Genomic DNA, 24035 nt, shown 5'->3' on the forward strand with positions numbered 1-24035 from the left:
GACAAGGTCTGACGTTAGCCAGGCTAATGTGATGTGGTAATTGGCAACATTTATCCATTAATTTTCAGAAATCAGAACCATAAAATTGTCAGTTAAAAAATTATTTATTCACATTTCAATTTTGACATATTGTGTAGTAAATTGGGCATTGGACGGTCTCTACTCAAACTAAGCATGTTAAGAGGAGAAGGGCTAGTTGTTACATTAGGAAGTTGTCTCAAAGGCTATTTCTCAGTAACTATATGATTTTATATATTTTATTAAATGTTTTATTACAAATCATATTTTATATGTATTATATCAATTTGTGAAATCTGACATTCTCCTAATTACATGTCCAATTTCACCATATTTTTATGAACACATGTGGGATACATTATGATAATGTAGAAGTCATTATTGTTTTATTTAAACAGCCGGTCCCAAATACCAAATACAATGTGACAACATGCCCTGCCAGCTATCATGTGATCACGTGTGTTTGTTTCCTAGGGTAATAACAGTATAAATGTTACAAAGTGTTTCTGTAGCCAATGTGTAATATAAGTTCCCATAGAGAAATTACATTTCAAAAATGAACCTACGAGGAGAAATATTCTCTGCAGTAAAAATCTTTCCCCAGTCTCCCCATACATAAAAACACAAGTCTAAACACCATGGCAAAACATCTAGATAACACTTTACAATAAGGTTCATTAGTTTAAATTAGTTAATGTATTAACTAACATGAACTAACCATGAGCATTTGTTACTGTGTTGGTTAATCTTTGTTAACATTAGTTAATAATAAAAAAACAGCTGTTAATTGTTAGTTAACAGTGCATTAACTAATGTTAACAAGATTTTAATGAAGTATTAGTAAATGTTGAAATTAACATTAACAAAGATTAATAAATGCTCTATACATGCAGTTCATTATTAGTTCATGTTAACTAATGTACAGTAGTTAACTAATGTTCACTAACAAACCTTATTGTAAAGTGTTACCAATATCTAGATATCTTAATTCACAGAACATATTTTATTCCTGAAGGTCAGCATTCATGACAATTTAAGTGATCTTTACATTTGTCATGATTTAGTCCTAAAATGACAACAACAAAAAAAGTAGCAAAAACATAATTGAGTAAAACGACGTAACAAAAGTTCAGCCTTGTTAATATGGGTGGGTAATATGGGTGTCTCAAACGAAAGCTTTTGACGTCTCTGCAGTAGATGAAGCGGGAGTATAGATTGTCTTTGGCTTTCCACCTGGGTAGTATGCCCTGTTAAAAAGAGAAAAAAAACATTATCAAAAGTTCAAAAAACAGCAAGATTAGAAATATAAGGAGTAAAAAATACTATGACAATGTTTCCAGTTTTACAGAATGCCTGTTTATTAAGTATAACCGTATATTTCATTACGTGATATAATGTTAATATACCTACTTTATACTTTATAATATACCTACTAAGCAAAATCTGCATTTTTACATTACAATGTATAATATCCACCACAAAAATACTAGTGGCAGGTTTATCATAAGATGCCTGTTCATAGCACGGTCAATACTCATGTATAGACATTTACTAAATAGACTATTACATAGACTATTACTGGCCCACAAATGGCCCAGCCTTCCCCAACACGCCTCCCCTCCAGTCGCACTGCTCCCTCAGGTCATCAGACGGATCAGGGAGGACAGACAACCGTGGTTCCCAGAGTTGACACAGCTGCACTCAGCAGCCCTGTTGTGGGCCCTTCGCCTCTGACCTCTTGAGAGTCGTGAACACTATTTCTGAGGTTAGAACCCCGTCACAAGACGCCTCTAGGCAGTTTAGGCAGTCTGAGGAGCTCTTTGCGTGCTTCGGTGGCTGCACCAAAGGTCATCCGGTCACGAAGGAAAGACTGTCCCACTGGATAGTGGATGCGATTGCGTTGGCCTACGCTTCGATGGGCCTATAGTGCCCAACTGGAGTTAAAGCACACTCCACCAGAGGCATGGCCTCATCCTGGTATGGTCCAGCGGAGTGTCTATTGGCGACATTTGTGCGGCGGCTGGCTGGTCCTCGCCGTCCACATTCACCAGATTCTATAACCTGGATGTCCCTTGGAAGCACAAGTACTGTCTGTGTAAGCTGGCCATTGACCTCTATGTGAGCTCAACCCGCTAGAACCCCCCATGCGAGTCCCATGTTGTTGGGCTTTATATTACCCTATCTTAGCCTTGGCACCCTTGGGCCCTTATTCATACGTCCTGGGCCAGGGCCCCAGAATGATTGTCGTTTTGTAGTTCTAAGCACGGCACGATTGGACAGGGTTTCCATTGAATCTAGCGATGCAGTACGAGTGAACCGTATCCAAAGGGAACGTACTCAGTTACTAACGTAACCTTGGTTCCCTGAGATAACTGGTACGAGTACTGCGTCACTGGCCATGCTTTCACGCTGCACGACTCAGTCAAATTAACCTGATTCCCTATGGCAGAATGGCAGGCTTTCTCTCCATAGGTTCGTGCAGCTCCGCTGCTCAGCCATTGGTTCCTGCAGTTTTATTGCGTTATTCTATAATCTTCAGTAATCATAAAAAGAAAAAGAAATCCCATTGCATCTAGCGACACAGTACTCATTGCAGTTATCTCAGGGAACCGAGGTTACGTCAGTAACCAAGTACATTTTTCTTTGCATAAAAATTCCATATGTTTGACAGTATTTTACAGTAAAATTACAGATAATGTGATGTTAAACCATTCACAGGGTTTCCACCGTATATGGTAAGGTAACTTAAAGTTAACCAGTTAACTAATTTTTCTAGTTAATGTTTTTTTACAGTGTAGAGAATTGTCTTATGTGTGATATTTACCCTTTGTCTTTCGCTTGAGAGGCTCTTTTATAGGCACTGCACTGGAATGCACCACCCAGGATACACAGCGCTGCACCAGCCCAACCTATATAGAGACCAGTACCCAGCTCAAATCTGCAAACAAAGGCAGATAGTTAGGTGTATGTGGCTACTTAATATATCTGGAACAAATTTGTATCCGAAAGTGTGCTAAACCTGACAATAGACCTACTCCGTTTGAGGATGTCCTATTTTGTAAAACACAATGTACTTGATATATAATGAGTTGCCATCTATGTTTCTGTTGATTTCTTGGTCTGGTGATTCAGTGGGGAGTCAGATGTGTTTTATAAGGGTTGGAGCTAAACTCTGCAGGACAGTGGCCCTTCAGGAGCGGAATTTGACACCATTACCCAAGAGCAGGAGTATCCAAACTCGGTCCTGGAGGGCCACTGTCCTAGAGAGTTTAGCTCCAACTCGCCTCAACACACCTGCCTAGAGGATTCTACTATGCCAAGTAAGACATTGATTAGCTGGTTCAGGTGAGTTAAATTGGAGTTACAGCTGAACTCCAGGAGCAGAATTGGATACCCCTCGTTTAGAGGGTCATAGAGGGTCAATTGTAGAAATGCAGAACGTTTTCTGTAAGTGTTACGGTTAGAATGTAGATTAGAGTTAGGCTATAGTAATTAGCTGTATGAAAACAGAAGTCTATGGAATGTCCCCATTTAGATAAGTAATTGTGTGTGCATTTAAGAATGTGTGTGAATGTGAGTCTTCTCACCTGACGCCTCCATAGAACGGGTCATTGAATTCTTGAACAATCCGTGCAGCATACCAAGATACAGCCACCATAGTGCAAAGACCTATGGAGAAATAAATATTTCTCAATTATTATAGATGCTAAATAGGTGGAAACATGCAGACAACTAAATAGTAATAGAAACTGCATATTCATATGGACAATGTATTTCTGTTTACCTGCAAGGACGAAGATAATGCCGCCAATGACCATAGTCTTGCCTTTTGCCTCATCTGTTTTTGACCCAAACTTAATGCACTTCAGCCCCATGGTAGATAAAATTATACCGACCAGCCCCATGATCAGGGCGATGATCGTTAATGCTCGACATGCTTGAATATGAACTGAAAACAAGAAAAAAAAGAGTTTAGTCTTTGATTTTTGAGTTTAGAGTTTAGTCTTCTTTTATAGGCTATTGTAACTTTGGTGTGTGCAGGTTTACCGTTACAATATAGGTCAGACTTTCATTGTATCTAAAATTTGGTAAAGTGTTTATAAAATTATGCATATAAAAGGTTATCATTAATCATTATAGTGGTCTTTGTTATGATTGGCATCATTGATCTATGGTAGTGATAGGTGCTTTCATTAACACTGCATCATGAAGCTTCTAAACTTTTTTGAATCTTTTGTTTCGAATCAGTGCTTCAAAGCGCGCATCAAACTGGCCTATGTAGCCTACAGCAAACATCATACACTGTTTCAAAACGTTTTACAGTTTCAGTGGTTCTGCCGCTAGGGGCATTGAACTGGTAAACCCATGCATGAACTAGTGTATAATATGGTTTTAACTGATCTTGCGTCAGTTTTATTAATATAGATTAAGTTTTAATGACAAAAACAGTTTGTATGTGTTAGAGTGCTTCAAAACACTTAGAAAATAAAGATTCCAAAAGGAGGTTTTAGCAGCAATCTCATAGAAGAACCATTTTTGGTTCCACAAAGAACCTTTCAGTGTACAGATCTTAAAATAAATAAAAAATTATAGTGTGAAGAACATTTTAAAAATCCAAAGAAAAATTGTCCACAGTAAAGAAGCATTTGCGGATTATAATAGTTCCATTGATATACAATGTTCTTCGCAGAACCATTATTTTTAAGATTAAATCATTTTGCAAAGCAATTGTTTCAATTGTTTCGGAGTCTCAAAAAGCTCTGTTTCTTCGATTACTAGTGTATATGTTTATGATTTAATAAAAGCCAGTAATACTTGAAAAATTAAATCAAGAGATAAAAGTGGATGTAGGCGGTTCTCCATATTGTTACAACACAAAATGGCTGCCAGAGATTGAAAATGGAGAAAGAGTTTTACCAAGTTCCAGGTCCAAGTATAGTTCCTCAAAAATCCAATGCAAGATTCTAAAACAGTCTTGTATACGTTTATATTCATGATAGGAATTAATTACTCTTAAGGTGTGCTGATATTACAGAGCAAGCCTAATAACCTGGTTTCATTTTAAATTGGTTCCTACCTGGCAAGGCTAACATGGATTGAAAGTCTTGGCAGTTGGCCTTTCCAGTGCTGTCCTCGCCGCAGGCATGCCATAGGTTCTCATAGAGGCGGTTTGAAACGATTACGGTGCCTTGAACACTAGATATCTTCCAGTAGTCATTAGCCACAGCAAGGCCAGTAACCACCCAGCCGACCAAACACATGAAGAATCCAGTCACCTCTAATGCTGTCGACATTTTTACCCTTCGCACACAAAGTGAGTGTAATAGAAGATGGATAGAATAGGCTAGAATAATGTGCTAGAATAGTCCTGTGAACCTTTCTCTACTCCAGATAACCACGTTTGAATTTTTCTTCCGTTGAGCAGCAGGACTTCAACCTTTGTGGAGGGTCATAAAGCCATTGCCACACCCAAGAACCCACTCAGCTAATGACAATGATGACTGTTGATGATGGGTGTGATCGTTTCATATAGTGAGACACACATTTACTCTGGTCACACCATTACCATATATAGTTATCATATGATTGTAGTCTCTTTCTGTGATTATATCAAAACTAATGTAATAAATATTGCATAAAAATAGAGCCTACGACAATCTGAGAGTGTGACTGGCTCTTTTAGTCACCAAATTATTTATCCATCAATCCATTTTCCTAACTGATTGTCCTATGTATGATCGCGGATGCTGGGACTATCCCTGCGTCTCGGGAAAGTCCATCGCCAGGATAACACACTAAACTTTACACTCAGTTACCGATTCAGTGGAAAACTATAAAAAGATCCACTAACAGCATGTACCAATATGTGTTTAATATAAAAAAAAATTAAATCAGAGAAATCTCATATCAGTGTAATACTGGTGCTAGTGGTATTGTATTGTATTGCATAATTATTGTGAGCATAGTGCGAATGGTAATAGATCAAAAGAGAAACTGAAATGTCATTGCCAGTGACTGAGGGAACTGAAAAAAAATAAATCCCTTTATGGATGGGATAGCTGACTGGATAATCCCCTTCTACATGACATGATGACAAAAGTTGCCAGGACGTACTTATGTAGGACGCAGAGTTTGTTTCATACCGAAAAACATTCCAAATTGATACCATATCAGTTCAGACAATATTGAAAATATTGGAAAATATTGTCTCATTGATCCACATTTCATGGACTGCTTTCCGGATGGTTTTGCTGGGACACAATATTAATGGTCTTCTCTATGTAATATTGATGAGCAATACAAAGGGTGTCAGTTATACAAATGCTCCCCAGTGTACATCAGTGTGTCAGTACACACAGTAAGTGAGAGAACTTAATTTACAACAGGAATTAGCTTCAGGATTACACTTAAAGGATTTATTAATAAGTAAGTTTGTGGTAACTCTTTTAAAAAACGAATTTGTCAGTTTCCCTTTTTATTAATGGTAGTTGATGCTGTGAATAAAAAAGCATATTCATAAATATAAATTAAAATGATGTCTCTCTCTTTGGTTTCACTGTAACCTGTTTTCAACAGTTAGGACCATATTTGGGTCATATATCTTCATGGTTTTATGGCTTGCCAGTTAATGGTTGATTATCTTCAGAGCTCAAAGTCCAAGCTCTCTCAATAAACAGATGACTTCAGAGTTTCTTTGTTTTTCTCTCCCTCTTTTTCTCATTGCCAACCCATCATTTTTTCACTCTCTACCTCACTATCTATTGGAAGATAATAGTCTTAGTTTTTATTTTGTCATACAGATATCTATTATCATGTCCTCATAAAAGGCTATTAGCAGGTAGTGGAACTGTGTCATATGTAAATGAGCATTCTATAATTGCCAGAAAATAAAATAAATAAAAATGTAAAAGCTTTTAAGCAATTGAACATAACACAGAGACCACTGAGCTATTGCTTTAAGGGGCAACTGGGCAACACACATGATTACATTGTTATCCCAGCTAACAGGGAACATTCCCAGAACATTCACTAACGTTCTTTAAAACTTGTGTAAATGTTAGTACAAAACGTTATTAAAATAATGTTTTAGTTAATAAAATAACGTTCTTGTAACGTTGGTAGAAAACGTTCTTAGAACAACGTTCTTGGAACGTCTTTATGACGGTATTTGTGATTGATGAAAGTTCTCATAACGTTGATAGAAAAAGTTCTTAGAACAAGGTTCTTGGAACATCTTTATGACTTTATTTGGGATTGATGAACGTTTTCATAACGTTGATAGAAAACGTTCTTAGAACAACATTCTCAGAACGTCCTTATAATGTTATTCGTATTTTCTGAATGTTATATTTAGGCTATCATAAAACGTTCTGGGAACATTTATTTATTTATTTATTTTTATTTATTTATTTATTTATTATTACAGGGACAGTGCATATTAATAAACATTTCTGCCAATATGCCAGAGTTAGCCAGAAGGCTATTTTTCATCTGCAGTCCCCGGACAGATGTTAAAAGTCACCCTAAAAGAGAGTAAAATTACATGTTGTTTGCTGAACATTCATAATGTTAAGTACACTTGTTAACAAATGTGCGCTTCTTAACATTAGTTTACAATCACTAGATTTGTATAATATGACTATATATATCCATATGAACATTTTAAACATCACAGTAGTTTATAACACCACCCCAATAAACCAGCACTTATATAGCCTATTAATAAATTAATATTAACTAGTGCAAAATGCCTGTGCAAAATCAGTTTTTGTGAGTGTTTTTAGTAATTGTTGTTTTGGTGTGTTTGAGTGCTCATTGTTACAATTACACAGCAAAAGTTCAGTGACATTTTTATTTGTGGATGGTAGAAAGCAAATACTGATCCTGAAATAATGACATAAAATAAATGTGGAAAATTGAACTACACGATGCAGGGAGCAGGCTACACAGTGAACTCAGAGAAAACGCTACGCTTGAGCAAAAACAGTTTGTGAATAGGCTACTAAAAATTATGCCCGTGAAAGAGATTGTGAATGCATTGAATATGATATGTTTTGTTGGTTAACAGTAGCGATAACGTTAAGCGCACCAGAATGAAATATAATATTCAGAAGTAAACAGTATAGCTGACTTACAGATTCAGTTAACATCCACAAATGAATAAGTGCAACGATTCAGGAAGCAGGCTACACAGTGAACTCAGAGAAAACGCTACACTTGAGCAACAGTGTGTGAATAGGTTACTACAAATGATGGCAAAGTGCCCGTGCAAAATCAGTTCTTGTGATTGTTTTTAATAATTGTTGGTTTGGTGTGTTTGAGTGCTCATTGTTACAATTACACAGCAAAAGTTCAGTGACATTTTTATTTGTGCATGGTAGAAAGCACCAAGGAAAATTTAACTACACAATTTAGGGAGCAGGCTACACAGTGAACTCCGAGAAAAGCTGTGAATAAAATACAGTATTCAGAAGTAAACAGTGTAGCTGACAGAGTGTTTATGTCAGAATGTTTATTTTTAAACAGTTACCTTCTTTTACCGATATATTTAACAATATCTTTTGCATTTCTAATCCAAACAACGTCAAACTTGACACTGCACTTACTCCTGCCCATAGCAAGAAAACTGTCAAGTTTGAAATCCATTGGACTAACGGTTTGAGAGCTATGTTGTTAACAGACAGACAGACAGACAGACCTTCCTGTAATTTATAGATAGACTAGTGCAAAATGCCCGTGCAAAATCAGTTTTTGTGTGTGTTTTTAGTAATTGTTGGTTCGGTGTGTTTGAGTGCTCATTGTTACAATTACACAGCAAAAGTTCAGTGACATTTTTATTTATGCATGGTAGAAAGCAAATACTGATACTGACATAATGATATGCAATAAATATGGAAAATTGAACTACACGATTGAAGGAGCAGGCTACACAGTGAACTCTGAGAAAACGCTAGCTTGAGCAAACAGTTTGTGAATAAGCTACTACAAAGGATGGCCGTGAAAGAGACTGTGAGCGCATTGAATAGGATATGTTTAGTTGGTGAATAGCATAAGCTACTATTACACAGTAGCGATAACGTTAAGCACACCAGAATAAAATATAATATTCAGAAATAAACAGTGTAGCTTACTTACAGATTCAGTTAACATCCACAAATAAATAAGCGTGACGATTCAGGGAGCAGACTACACTGTGAACTCAGAGAAAACGCTACTTAAGCTCCGCTGCTTTCTTCTACCCTCTCTGTCTCTGGTCCTGCGCTGTGCTCACTCAGTGTCAGTGTGAGAGGGGGAGTGGCCAGTGGCTAGAGCGGCAAAAGTCAATGTGTGCTTCTTTTACCGATATATTTACCTTATAGGCTACTACAAATGATGGCCGTGAATAAAATATAATATTCAGAAGTAAACAGTGTAGCTGACTTAATGTTTAGATGACAGAGTGTTTATGTTAGAATGTTTATTTTTTAAACCACAACCCTCTAATGTCAGAATGTTTATTTTTTAAACCACAACCCTCTAATGTCAGAATGTTTCTTTTTAAACCACAACCCTCTAATGTCAGAATGTTTATTTTTAAACCACAACCCTCTAATGTCAGAATGTTTATTTTTAAACCACAACCCTCTAATGTCAGAATGTTTATTTTTAAACCACAACCTTCTAAGTGCTTCTTTTAGCACTTTTTTAATTCACGTGACGGAATGCCCACCTGGAGGGCAAATTGGGGTTTTTATAATGGCATTTATGCCTAGTATTAACATGAATGTCACGCAAACGCTTAACGTAAGTTTCAAGTTGAATCACCGTTTTATATTAATGTGCTCTTTTAATTTAAGCATACAGCCGCACACACACACATACGTTACACACAGATGAATAACCTTACTTCAAAAAATGTATATATTCCTGGACAAGCTACTTTTTTTTTTTTACAAGTGAATGAACGATTTGGTAACACTTTATAATAACTGCACGCTATTAATCAGTAGTTAAGCATTAGTAAACAGTTAATTCGTCATTTATAAAGCATTAATAGACATTAATAAGCAGTTTATAAATACAGTTATAAATGATTTGTTCTTGATTTATAAGCATATCTATAATGTTTAATAATTGTATTTTCATACTTTATTAATGTAAAAAAAAACTGTTTAAACACATATTATTATTCAGATATATAATAATAGTTACTTAGTGTGTTAATAAATGCTTTATTAACATGTATTTCTACTGTAATTCAGGGTTAATTCAGGTAGTTATAAAGCATTTAGTAGTGGTCAGTGAACTATTTTTGTGAGCTCATCACAAACATAGTTAACTGACCACTACTAAATGCTTTATAACTACCTGCATTTACGACATTTACTTACACTTTCTAACTGATCTTAATAATCAATGACAAGACCTAGTTTGTAAATAATGGTAAATAATGTAACTGGTTTGTAAATAATGCAATACTTCATTTAGAAATGATAAATTGATCATTAATAAAGTATGAAAATACAATTATTAAACATATTATAGATATGCTTATAAATCAAGAATAAAGCATTTATAGCTGTATTTATAAACTGCTTATTAATGTCTATTAATGGTTTATAAATGATGAATTAACTGTTTAGTAATGCTTAACAATTGATTAATAGCATGCAGTTAATATAAAGTGTTACCAACGATTTATTTGTCCAAAGGACAAGTACAAGACCAGGGTTAATGCCAAGCCCTGGTTTATACATTTTTATAATTTTATTATAATAGCTTCAGAAGACCTTTCTCAATGCTGCTATTGTCATACAATGAAAGTATTATATTCCTACTTCCATAGATACTATGGCAAATTAGTACAAATTAGAAAAGTTTAGCAGGTACAGAATTTTGATGCACATTATGTTATTTTCCCCTCAATGATGGAAGGTTTCATTTTCAGGTAGCTAATCCTTTAATGTGTTATGGAACCTTTCCATTGTATAACATTTGTAAGCTACATTTTAATCTTGTGTGGTTTAATATTTATAGTACTCAAAGCACAGCCTAAATAACTTAAGGGTTAACATTTATGGAGTAGCCACACTGTTATTATTAAATGTTTATGAAATAATAAATCACCATTAGTAACATCAGTCAGTCTGTTCACTTTACAGACGGGGCATGAAGAGACTGGACGACAGACTGGACCACAGTGCTAGTTTGGCACCCCCACACTACTTATATTTAAGGTTAGTTCACCCAAAAATGAATATTCTGTCAGTAATTATACACCCTCATGTTGTTCCAACCCCTTAAGACTTCCGTTCATCTTCAGAACACAAATTAAGATATTTTGCTGAAATATGAAAGCTGGCTCACTCCTCCATAGTCTTCTAGGCAATTTCATTCTACCGGCCCAGAAAGTTAGTAAAGACATCGTTAAAATAGTCCAAGTGACTACAGTGGCTCAATCTTAAAGGGATACTCCACTTATTTTGGAAATAGGCTCATTTTACAACTCCCCCAGAGTTAAACAGTTGAGTTTTACCGTTTTCGAATCCATTCAGCCGAACTCCGGGTCTGGCGGTACCACTTTTAGCATAGCTTAGCATAGATCATTGAATCGGACAGGACCATTAGCATCTCTCTCAAAAAAATGACCAAAGAGTTTCGATATTTTTCCTATTTAAAACTTGACTCTCCTGTAGTTACATCGTGTACTAAGACCGACTATACTCTCATTCCTGCGTAATAATCAAGAAACTTTGCTGCCGTACCATGGGTGCAGCAGGCGTAATGATATGACGCATGAGCCATATGAGCCAGCTCTCAGATTTCATCAAAAATATCTTAATTTGTGTTCTGAAGATGAACGGAAGTCTTACGGGGTTGGAATAACATGAGGGTGAGTAATTACTGACAGAATTTTTTGGTGAACTAACCCTTAAACACCGTTTTCATTTCATTTAAATGTTTATATCTTTAAATCTGATGGGGCATTGCAGGGCCATATAAGTGTAAGCTAAAGCAATTGCGTTTACTATCCAGTGGGATAGCCTCTGCTTTGTGACCGGATGACCTTTGGTGTGGCCGCCGAAGCACACAAAAAGCTGCTCTGACTGCCTAAGAAGGGCCGAGCGCTCAATATATACTCTTAAAGCCCAAACAGGGCAGAGTAAATTAGACTCCTGGCCATCCGCAGCTGGGGGAAAAGCAGAGAGAGAAATAACCAGTGCTCGAAAGTCGAGAGCACTTTGGGCACATAGCCATGCCTTGGTTTGAGGACAATCTTACAGTCATTAGGCCCGAACTCAAGGCAGGAGGGGCTCACAGAGAGAGCCTGCAAGTCACCCACTCGCTTGACCAATGCTAGGACTAGCAGGAGGGTGGTCTTCAGCGAAAAGGGTCATTAGTCGGCCAGGTGGAGTGGCTCGAAAGGAGGGCCCTGAGGACTGTGGACAAGTCCCATGTGGGAACCATGAGGGGGGCGAGGCAGGTTTGGCCTCTTGGACCCCTTCAGAAAATGAACAACCAGGTTGTTCTTGCCCACCAACCGGCCGGCCACTGGAGCGTGGAAAGCTGCAATGGCCGCCACATAGACTTTGAGCGTGGAAGGGGTACGGCCCTTATTCAATAGCTCTTGAAGAAAAGACAGAACCTATGGGATGTCACAGGACGTCGGGTCTTGGGAAAGGAGGTCCTTCCTCAAAGGAATTGACCACGGAGCTGCTGAGAGCAGCTGTGTCAACTCCGGGAACCACGGTTGGTTTCACCAGAGGGGGGCCACCAGAAGGACTGTGCATCTGTTCTCCCTGATCCGTCTGATGACCTGAGGGAGCAGCGCGTCCGGGAGAAATGTGTAAAGGGGACGGTTTTGCCATTCGTGGGCCAGCGAGTCACTGTCCTTTGAAAAATAAAGTTGGCAGTGAGAGTTGTCTTTTGAAACGAAGAGGTCAACCTCTGCCTTCCCGAAGACACTCCATATCATTTGAACCGTCTGGGGATGGAGCGTCCACTCTTCTTCTGAGGAGACTTTACCCCTGGACAGCATGTCTGCCCCTAGGTTCAGCCTGCCCAGCATGTGTCACTCTTAGCAAGCGCAGGTTTGATTGTGCCCATAAGAGGCGGTGTCTCACCAGTCTGTATGTCTGACTATCTGGGGGCTATCTGGATATGAAAGTATGCGCCTTTCAGATCCACTGAGAAAAACCAATCCCCTGGGCACACTTGCGAAAGGATTTGTTTCCACGTTAACATCTTGAATGGCCATTTCACAAGGGTGCAGTTCAGATGTCTGAGGTTGAGGATGGGCCTGAGGCCACCATCCTTCTTTGGAATGAGGAAAGGAATGAGGCAGCTGTAAAAGCCTGACTCGCTGTGGTTAGGGGGAACTATTTCTACAGCTCCTTTCGCTAGCAAAGTAATCACTTAGGAGAGGAGGACGTGAGCCACATTGCTCCCATGAAGCGGGGGGGCCTGCGAGCGAATTGAAACGAGTAACCTCATATGATTGTCACTCAAATCCAGCTTACACTCCGGGGGTGGCCTGCCATGTCCTGAGTCGAGTGGCATATGGTTGAAGTATTACAGGCTGCGTCTCACTCTGAGGTAGGAGAACAGCACCTGTTACAGCATTGAGATAAAATGGGTAGCGTTAAAGATGCTCTTTAGGGAGAAATATGCTCTATGAGTCTTACCTGATAATTGAGGAGAACGTCATACACAGTTGCCGAGCTGTCTGCGCTGTACTCGCTCTCGCAGTGCAAGCAGCACTGGGGAATCCTCTCGCTGGGGAATCCTCTCACTGCAGGGAGAGTGAGACATGCAAAATATCGACCGGCATGAGCTCACTTAGTCCCGTTCACTTAGCCCAGCGGCTCTGTTGTTGCTTCGTCTCATGCTTGAGAGAAAGAGAACGGTGGAGAATGAGGGGAGGAGTCATTTTCTTTAGAGAAACAGTCCATGAATGCCGCGAGACGAGACTCACGCTCTCGTAGTGACCGGCATGAGCTCACTTAGTCCCGTTCACTCAGCCGTGATTCCATTGTTTCTTCATCTCAGTTTGAGAGAAAGAGAACGTTTTTAAACAAACAGTTTCACTGCGTGATTTTATTAAAACTTCAGTAAATTGGAGAAAAATGAGTTTTCCCATTGCGTCTAGTGACGCAGTATGAGTATACCGTATCGATAGAGAACTTGGAGTCACAGATTAAAACAACCATTACAACATAAACAATACAGATCAAAGAACTAACTCAAACTGAGGACTAAAAGAGCAAACAAAAGGAACTAAATGGCACACAGGTGAATCGAATTAATAACAAGGCCAATCAAATCAGTAACTATGACAACCAATGAGGCGTGGGATCATGGGAAATTAGATCAAACTAAACAGGCTAACAGAAACAGGGAAATCAGAACATACACTTGACAGTTACTAGGGTTATTATTACTTTTCTATTTAATATTTATTATAATTCACAGGGTTCAATAATTCAATAATTCCATGAGTAAGATACATTTCAGACTTATTTATTATTTATCAAAACCTTTAAATGAGTGAAATCATTTAGATTGAATTCACAAATTCAATAGCATGTTGCTATTATGACAAATATTCAATTAAAATATGGATAATAAATTTACCTATTAGATTAAATTTACCTATTGATTTACCTGGGATTTTGCTTTGACTGCCATCTGTTATCAATAATTAATAGTTGATGTCATATTTTATAATGATGCATTTCTAAGAAGGATTTCAAGTCATTTCTACATTCTTTATACAAAGTTTAGCCAGTTTTTGACACAAATCAGAAATAATTGGAATATATCCAACAAAATAAAACAAATTAATCTACAGGATATTAATGTACAATAGGGTCTCGGTTCATGTTCATTTGACTTTAAACTTGTTTTACTCCTGCTTTATTTCTTTTTAGACCACAATACAGATTTAAAATGTTGGTTATAATTCTTCATTTCATCTGTCCACTGGATAGTTAAGTTACTTCAGTCCCTGACAATCCTACTGACATCTGTTCAACTAAATGTCACAGTTATCACAAAGGGTTGTAGGAAAACGCACGACGATGAAGAATCAGATGCAAACAGTCTTTAATAGTATCCACAGGTAATTAAACACAAGGCAGGCAAGGAAACACAACCATAGTATAGGTGAGACCGGACAAAACTCAAATGAAACACAAGGAAATAGAATCAGGTAATTAATAACGAACAGCTGAACAGAATGACGAAATCAAATGATGACGTGAGAAACTCAGGCGGGAAAACAGCAAACAAAGTCCAAACATAACAGAACCGTGACAACAGTGAAATAACATGAAACAGGCTAACAACAACAACCATCTTTGTGCTGTTTCACACAGAAGAAAGAGCTTAATGTTCTTAAGCTAGTAGTCGGCTAGAGGAACTGACTGTGCTCTTTAAAATTTAAGACATTTTATTTATTCATTTAAATTAATGTTTAAATAATGTTACAAATAATGTCTGGCAAACCTTATTGGTCCTCATCTGATCATATCAAAAATTGATCATATTTTTAATCATTTAAAATAAAAGACTCATTTTGGGTGTTCTCAGTTCTGGTTGTCCAGTGACTTCCTGCAAGACACTCTTCTGCCATCTTCAGGGTAAAACTTGACATTTCATGTGACAATTAGTTGCTTGCACAAACTTATTATTATTATCTTGGATAGTTTATTTTGTTTGGCAGCCTTTTAATTATATTTAAATATGAATTATGACTTCACTTCAGCTGATGGTGTCTGATCATTTCACCCCTTTTGTCATCATGCATATTCTGAGTGATGTCATGAACGTGCATATGAATTTTGTATATCTGTAACTGCACATTTGAGTCTACAAATATAGAGCGTTTTGTTACATTTATAAGAATGTTTGACTTATCTAATCTTATCTTATCATCTTATGTTTCACTGGAAGTCCATTCATTGGGCTTGTGATCATGATCCTATAGCTACCAATGATGCTACTGGTATTTTATCAAAAATATATATGTCGAATGGCAAACTTTATAAAGTATTTTTAATCTTAGATGTAAAATTCCTAAAACATGCATTTTCAATCCAGTGCAAAATGCAATTTCAAACAATTTAGGCTTAATTAACACACCTCATCTTACAAAGGGACTCTCCTTTTGTTTAACATAGTTTCATATAGTTTCGTAAATCTCATGCAACCGTAATTTTCAAACAGGTCCTACAGGTTTATTCCAGAGCGTGAGGTATCTCGCCCAACGAGTCATGCTGTTCGTTGCACCTTTCGTTTTTCAAGTCTCAAGTTTCTCCTTTAGGCTTGTTTACAGGCGCAGATAACATGAAGACTCCTCTAACACCATTATTTTCAGGGACCATTTTACTTGAAAAGGGACAGTGGGAAAACCCTGGACTCTTTTGGGTTGTTACAAAGGAAGAGGGATCCAGGACTTGACCAGGGCTGGCATCCACCGAGACGGGAGAACAGAAGGTTATGGGCAGCGGTTTGATCAAGAGCCTGTTTCCTCTGCTTCTGCACTTTACCATTAACTGTACGTATAACCTCTCAGCAACTACTCATCATGGTAGTGGGATACGTGATACAGTTTTTCTGTCTTGACGGCATAATTTTTTTGTCAAGGGTTAGGTCAATCTCAATCAGTCAATCTCATGACCTATTTTGTTTCCCAAATCATCATTAGTATTAACTTTTAGTATTCTGACAATTATAACTACATACATACAGGTCCAAAAAAAAAAAAAAAAAGAAGAAGAAGAAAATAAAGTTCAGGGGTCTTGTTTCTTTTAGTGGAATAGAAACCTGTTGTTCCATTGTATAAAATAGAGTTTGGCATTTTAAACCTGGCCTAATAGCAGTGGTGTAAAGTATTGGAGTAAATGTAATTAGTTTACTGTACTTTACTGTACCTGTTGCCTTGGCTTTTGGCTTGCTTAGTTGGGGACGTTTAATATTCAACAATATTATTGATCTGCCTTACTTAAGGTGGACGATGACGCAATTTTCTTCTAGAAACAAACTTTGTTGTATTATTTTCATGTTATCAATATGAAGCTGCTTTGATACAATCTGTATTGTAAAAAGCGCTATATAAATAAAGGTGACTTGACTTGACTAATGTTAAGCATCTTTCGGCTTCTTTGTAGTTTTACTGAGTATCAAAGATATTAGTAGTTTCAAAAGTATATGTACTCTTTACTCCAATACATTTGTGATAAGTAATGCAATTACTCGTAAAATTTTTGCATGGTATACCTAACTTTTTCTGCAGCACTATATTTCTGATACAAACAAAGCAATATTGTCATCTACTGGGAGGGTATTAGGTACTATATCTTACTCTGATAGTACTACATCTTGTGCGTTTTACCCTTCCTCACTCAAACTTGTCAACAAGGCGAATGTGAGCGCATTAGCAGGTAGTTGTGAATCGCAGGTGTTTCATACATGAGATGAGGACACGGCTGCAGCTGGTGATCCAGAACATCCAGTGCAATAGGCTTTGACTTAACAGTATTTTATTTTTCCATTATATTGAAAAGACCTTTTTGAGGATATTGGTTTACTTATGCCCACTTGAACTTAACTGAGACTTGAGTGAGATGTTTCTTGTGTCGACCTCGATTTATTGTGATTTTGAGGTGTTCATTTTAATTTAGATTTTAGAAAATAAACATGTGATTGTTCTCTTCACAAATCAGCTGTTTCTTGTTTTCCACTGGCATGTCAATTGGGTGTTGAGGACTAATGCATCTTTGAGCCTTTCAGCACGAGTAAAAATCAGATACTCTAAGACTTTTACTGGAGTAGTATTGGAATTGGTGACTTGTAATGGAGTCATTTACACTGTATCTGTACTTTTACTCAAAAATGTTTTTTAGGTATTCTTTACACCTCTGCCTAATATCATAACATGCGTATAGTACCATGTCAGTGTATTTACATACTTTTCTGATGCTTACAAAGCATTTCACTTAATCATTAAACAGTCACATATTTTTAAGTTACAGTAAATTTGACTTATTTTCCCTTCCACATTGTAACATTTATCTGAACATTAGCTTCTTTAGCTTTGGTGGAAATTAACTTATTGTATGTTTAACATAATAAAAATGTAAATAATAAAAAAATCAAAACAGTGATTGGTAAATCCTCTGTCGCAGTGCTACGACCCACCTTATTAGAGGTAGGGTGTATAGATATTACATTATGTTATGTAATTTGGCACCACAGTATTTATGGTCCTGAACATGTTTATGTAATGAATTTAAGGTTTGACATTCTCAAAATGCTTTTAAGCGATGCAAAGCGTGAATGAATGTTGCTTGAAGCTCTGAACACTCTGAGAGAATACAAGAAAAGAGAATACAATTCTTCCAAATGTATGTCAAATGTTAATATTGTTCATGCATTTCAGATTCAAGTACACTACCGACACCTCTTAACACCTCAATGCATTCAGTAAACATGAAGCACATTCTGAAATGGAGCCCCTTGCAGGCGTCCTGTTCCACTGTCAACTACTCTGTGCAATTTCAAGGGTATGCATATTTCTCAATGTTTTTTTTTCTTTTCTTTTTTTTTTCTTCTTTATTGCTTAGGAATACTGTTTAAAAATGCATTGTGTACAGTATGTCAGCATTTTATGTTATGATACACAATAAATATCAGACTAAAACAATGAAATCATCACATGACCAGTATGGCCACAAACTGCCCAGTAATGTATTTCTTTGCTTACTGAGCTATTGGTGACTGACCTGTCCTTCAAAAAGACTGGAATGCTTATTTGTGCTTCTGTACATTAAAAGATCAAATTCTGAGTTTCTATATCCAACAGTAACTGTAAAATGTAAGGTATTGTCACTTTTTTTTTAGCAGAAAAAAAAAATCACTTAAAGGGATACTATTTTTTGGAAATAGGCTCATTTTACAACTCCCCCAGAGTTAAACAGTTGAGTTTTACCGTTTTTGAATCCATTCAGCCGATCTCCGGGTCTGGGGGTCCCACTTTTAGCATAGCTTAGCATAATGAATTGAACCGGACAAGACCATTAGCATCTCTCTCAAAAAAATGAACAAAGAGTTTAGACATTTTTCCTATTTAAAACTTGACTCTTCTGTAGTTACATCGTGTACTAAGACCGACAGAAAATGAAAAATGAAAATTTTCTAGGCTGATATGGCTAGGAACTATACTCTCATTCCTGCGTAATAATCAAGAAACTTTGCTGCAGTACCATGGGTGAAGCAGGCGTAATGATATGACGCAGCACATGCCGCCTGATAGATAATAGGCTACTGAGCTGGGGACTATTATCAGGTGCTGCGTCATATCATTACGCCTGCTTCACCCATGGTACTGCAGCAAAGTTTCTTGATTATGTAGATCATGTAAAATGAGCCTATTTCCAAAAAAGTGGAGTATCCCTTTAAGTTAACACTTAAATATGACGTCACATTTATTTATAGCGCTTTAACAATATTGATTGTTTCAAAGAAGCTTCACAGAAATAAACAGGACAAAATTGATCAATTTATCAATTATGAAATTACTTCAATCTCAAGTCAGTTCAAGTCAGTGTCGGTGTTGCAAAGTTCAGTTTACATTCTAGACTGCAATTCGTTGAACAAGATGACGTTTATTGATGCCAAAAATAGGCTGGCAGAACAAGTATTCTTAATGTTTAATCTCCTCTCCAAGCAAAAACATGTTAGGCATCATATAGTCGTTGCAAAAACACTTTATTTTGTCTGCCAAAAAAAGACTGCCAGGCCAAAAAAAAAAAAAAAAACACTGTTTGGATTTAATAATCAAACGTTTAAGAATGATTGGATCATTATTGCAGTGATTATTATGTTTCTAGCATGTAATAAATGTTGTGATGTTATTTCCATCAAGAGGTGCATACATTTTTGGTCCAGATCTTGTATTGACAACACAAGAGTCCAGCACTCTGTAAAGTCTCCTCCACCTCATCCCAAAGACTTTCAGTGAATTAAGCTCTGAACTCAGTGATGCCAATTCATGTGTGAAAATGATTCTTCATGCTCCTCCCAAACATTCTTTCACAATTCGAGCCTGATGAATCATGACATTGTCATCCTGGAATATGGCCATGATATGTTTTTCTACATGGTTGTTTAAGAAATGAAAATCTACACACTCTATCAATTAGGGTTAAAAGAAACCCTAACATGCCAAACATATAACATGCTAGACACAGTGTACACTGTATCAATATTACTCATCTCTGATTCTCAATGTAGGGAGTATGAGTTCTACAAACTTAATGGAACTTGGATGAATGCGTATGACTGCCAAGAGATCAGTGAAAACAGGTGTGATCTCACCCATGACCTGGCCTCCAACTCTGACTACAGCATCCGCATAAACACGAACTGTGATGGACAAAAGTCATGGACACAACTACCAGCGACTTTCAACAGGAGAGACAGTTGAGCATTATTGGCATTATTTTTACAAAAACAAAATTAGAGATGTCTGAAATGGATCAGTTGGGTCACATGTCCATTTGTGGTCTTTTATAGCAGTGTTGCTGGCTCCGAAAATGACCGTGAATGTGGAGGGGGATCCCGTCCAGGTGGGCTTCAGTACAACACTTTCTGATATGACCGTCAACCTTAAAGTCTGGAAGGAGGGGGACGAACAGAATGTGAGAATATTTTCATACTTTCATTTTGTACCCACTATATTTAATGTGATATTCGCTATTAGCTCTCTGTATACAGTAGATGTCTGGCTTTGCTAATGAATGATGTGGACCTAAGAGACAGTAGGGGTGTAACAATATATCGTGTCACAATATATCGCAATACAAAAATGCATCAATATGTATCGTGGATACTAGTGACAATATGTATTGTGTATGGACAACTGTGTGAGAAAAAAAATCAAGTTTACAGAGTTTTAGTGTCAGTACTACATTAAACTACTATTTATAATTTTGAATATAATGTATAATAATACAATGGGGGAATATTTGTTGGACCTGATACCAAATATCTGTTGGCGCAAGCATATTCATCTAAAAGAATTCTGTATTTTCAGCTTTAGAATCATGAATATTTTTATTCTGGTGTCACTATTGTCCTGTGCATTGGGTTACCAGCACCAAGTGCAAGCCTATTCATTTACACACACATTGTAATATAAATATTTAGCATTTTAATCAACAGTGCATTTTTGTCAACCTTTTACCATATGTCTTGGAGTATCGCAAAAATATTGTATTGTGAGTTCAGTATCGTGATATGTATCAAATCGTGAAATGAGGATATCGTTACACCCCTAGTAGACGGCATATTTCATGAGTGTCACTATGTTGCTCAGAGATGCAACAGTTCCTACATTGGAACTTTCAATTGGAACTTTTTTTTTTTTTTTTTTGGGCCGAGCAAAAATAGACAAAAATAACTATGGCAATATTGTGTCTAAAACATGGTTACTTAATTATTCACTTCTGGCTGCAGTGAACTACCTATAAAAGCAATCATGCTGTCAGCTTAAATATTAACACAGTTATGATTGTGCGTGCTAATATTCGTAACAACAGCACGATTATGACTGTGATATTGCTTAAGCATAACATGTGGTGCCAGCATTGATATTACATCTTTCCAGTAGTAAAAAAAAAAAAAAGCTGGAAAATATGCCCTGTGAAAAGTACAACCTACTGAACAGACTGTACATCTAACACTCTTGTCTTCATTTGTGTAAAATAAAATGAAAGTAAGTATAAAGTAAATCAAATCTAAGCTGTCTGTCCTGACGGGTCGATTGTGACCTTGATGGTTGTCGTTGCAGGCCTTAATTTATGCGATCAGAGCTTACCCCTATCAATTTTCCATTGCCGCCCATCGAGGGCAAGAGAAGATGTGCTTCAGGGCAGAAGCAGTAGTAGAAGCCATTAACAAGATCTGCAGCATTGACACGCAATGCGTCATCATTCCTGGTGAGTGATCAGCGATCAAGGAAATGGTAGATAGATGTAATTACATGTCTACAGAATAATGCATTAGGAAGAAACTATGAAGATAATTGACAAGATGGTAAATGTAATACTATGCTTGTTCACACTGACCTGTGATTTCCTCTCTAGAGCAGACATCTGACTTTGTGAAGCCGATGATAGTAAGCGTCGCTGTAGTAGTAGCGGTTGTCATGGCCTTTATTATGGGATGGTCGGCAACACACTTTGGACCACAGATCAAAGAGATTTGCCACAGGGAGCCCATTCCCAGTGTACTGGTGAGTGTGTGTTTAACCTCATGATCAGTTCCTGTCCAGCAGTGCTGGCTAAGTTACTCTAAAAAAGTAATTAATTACTAGCTAATTACATATTCAACCGTGTAGTTAGATTACTCCACTAATTACTCTCTCTAAAAAGTATTGCATTATTATTCCTTATTACTTTCTAAATCCCATATCAACCTGGACCAGTTACATAATACAAGGATAGACATGAAACTGCTCTTTTAATTATTTCAAATAAACAATAATTACATGAATTATTCTTGAACTGACCAAAGTGTGGAGAGGGAGAAGTTTACATTAAAACATTCATTTTAACATTACATTCTGATGTTAAATCCACTATGGTTTTAATTGTTCTATAGTCTGTGTTTAATGCAATTACATCTGAAGTCATTTTCTCCAGAATTGCTTTATAGAAGAAATTAACTCATTTAATAATTGATTATCTTGATTTGGATCTGATAGATCTGATGCATAATTTTCACTGTAATGCTGCTTTGAAACAATCTGTATTGTATAAAGCACTATATAAATAAAGGTGACTTGACTTGAAGTAAGTGTAATTAAAAAATATATAATAATTTTAGTTAGGGTAACCCCTATTTTGTTTAGGGGAAAGTATTTAAATCACAGTTATTAGATTATTAAGTAATTACAATGCTGCCCAGACATCTGAATGAGCTCATCTTAATTTCCTTTAGAAACAGCTTTGTTTTGCTTTACAGAGCACAGTAGCCTACATCTGACCCGTTAAAATAGAACAAAGAAAATACACCAAACCATAACTATTTCTAGAAGTGATGACTTACAGTATTAGATAGAATGACCACTTGATCTTGTTTTTGTTTCCTCCAGCTTGATGACTGGCCCACCAGCACAACCATCCTTTGTACTGCTGTTCCACTGGAGCCCACAGACCTCCTTCTGCTGCCCGCAGTGCAGCTGGAGGGAACAGTTTGAGCGAGGTGGAGCCTCTGAACAGAAGGGCCTCCTCTTCCACTTGAAAAAGAGCCTCAGAGTTGCAAAGGCCTCTTCTCAGAACATGAGTTGAAACTTCAGACTGAATTACTGAAAAGTGCCTGAAGCACTGATGTCACGTGTAGATGGACTGCAGTTACTAACAGCCCGACCTTCTTAATTTAGACAGAAGAAATGGTGAGTGAGATGTTTTGGGCTGGGCGTTGAAATTATTCAGATCGCCTCTTGTTGGAAAATGGGACAAATGAAAGTCATTGATTTCATGCTGTATGCACAGCGAGGTAACAGTGTGGTGCTCTTTATTAGCATCTCTGTTTTTAAATGTTTTGTAATAAGTGTTAAAAATAGAATATTTCCTTTTTTGATCATACATGAACAACTGTGTGTGACCCGATTTGCCGTTTACAAATAACAATAAACACGTGGTGAATCAGAATTATAAGAATTATAGTCACATCACATTATTACATTCTCTATGTCTCCAAGATTCTATGGGATTATTCTAACTGTCTAACTTCCTGTTTTCATGTGCTTTGTGTACGTTTAAATATTTTAAGTGTAGTATCTCAGTATTGGTATGTTTACAAAAAGGTAAATTTTTTCTTAAGGTATAGCTATTATAAGTAATTTCCCTTTTTATAAGAAAAAACTCATGAAAATATGACAGTAAACAGCTATCTTAAGGGTTATCTACCTATTTTAAAGGAGATAAATGTCCACAGAAATCTGCAGTCAGCATTAAAGAAGAGATCATGCA

The 24035-nt window shown here is 36.9% G+C and overlaps 2 protein-coding genes across 2 annotated transcripts; one reads left to right on the forward strand and one right to left on the reverse strand.

The window, feature by feature from the left end:
* Nucleotides 1–383: 383 nt before the first annotated feature.
* cldn15la (claudin 15-like a) lies at nt 384–5442 on the reverse strand. Its single transcript, XM_084411576.1, has 5 exons — nt 5096–5442; nt 3803–3967; nt 3606–3687; nt 2843–2956; nt 384–1265 (listed from the first exon to the last, which is right to left on the reverse strand). Exons 1-5 carry the CDS (start codon nt 5310–5312, stop codon nt 1184–1186), a joined length of 660 nt encoding a protein of 219 aa, XP_084267702.1. The 5' UTR covers nt 5313–5442; the 3' UTR covers nt 384–1183.
* A 10800-nt stretch (nt 5443–16242) lies between these two features.
* crfb16 (cytokine receptor family member B16) lies at nt 16243–24034 on the forward strand. The gene is made up of 7 exons (XM_084411570.1): nt 16243–16555; nt 18440–18563; nt 20293–20480; nt 20575–20699; nt 21851–21998; nt 22146–22294; nt 23156–24034. The coding sequence occupies exons 1-7, from the start codon at nt 16498–16500 to the stop codon at nt 23258–23260; spliced, it is 897 nt and encodes a 298-aa protein (XP_084267696.1). The 5' UTR covers nt 16243–16497; the 3' UTR covers nt 23261–24034.
* The last annotated feature ends 1 nt before the right edge of the window (nt 24035 follows it).

Source organism: Rutilus rutilus (genome assembly GCF_951802725.1).
Source record: "Rutilus rutilus genome assembly, chromosome: 6".
In the NCBI taxonomy this organism is placed as follows: Eukaryota; Metazoa; Chordata; class Actinopteri; order Cypriniformes; family Leuciscidae; genus Rutilus; species Rutilus rutilus.

Bases quoted from the DNA above. Each gene is read 5' to 3' on its own strand.
- cldn15la (XM_084411576.1), bottom strand. From the start codon at position 5,312: ATGTCGACAGCATTAGAGGTGACTGGATTCTTCATGTGTTTGGTCGGC. The intron at 3,968-5,095 runs GTAGGAACCAAT...TCTTGTTTTCAG, and splicing joins ATCCATGTTAGCCTTGCCAG to TTCATATTCAAGCATGTCGA. The intron at 3,688-3,802 runs GTAAACAGAAAT...ATTTCTCCATAG, and splicing joins CATTATCTTCGTCCTTGCAG to GTCTTTGCACTATGGTGGCT.
- crfb16 (XM_084411570.1), top strand. From the start codon at position 16,498: ATGGGCAGCGGTTTGATCAAGAGCCTGTTTCCTCTGCTTCTGCACTTT. The intron at 20,481-20,574 runs GTTGAGCATTAT...GGTCTTTTATAG, and splicing joins GACTTTCAACAGGAGAGACA to CAGTGTTGCTGGCTCCGAAA. The intron at 22,295-23,155 runs GTGAGTGTGTGT...TGTTTCCTCCAG, and splicing joins AGCCCATTCCCAGTGTACTG to CTTGATGACTGGCCCACCAG.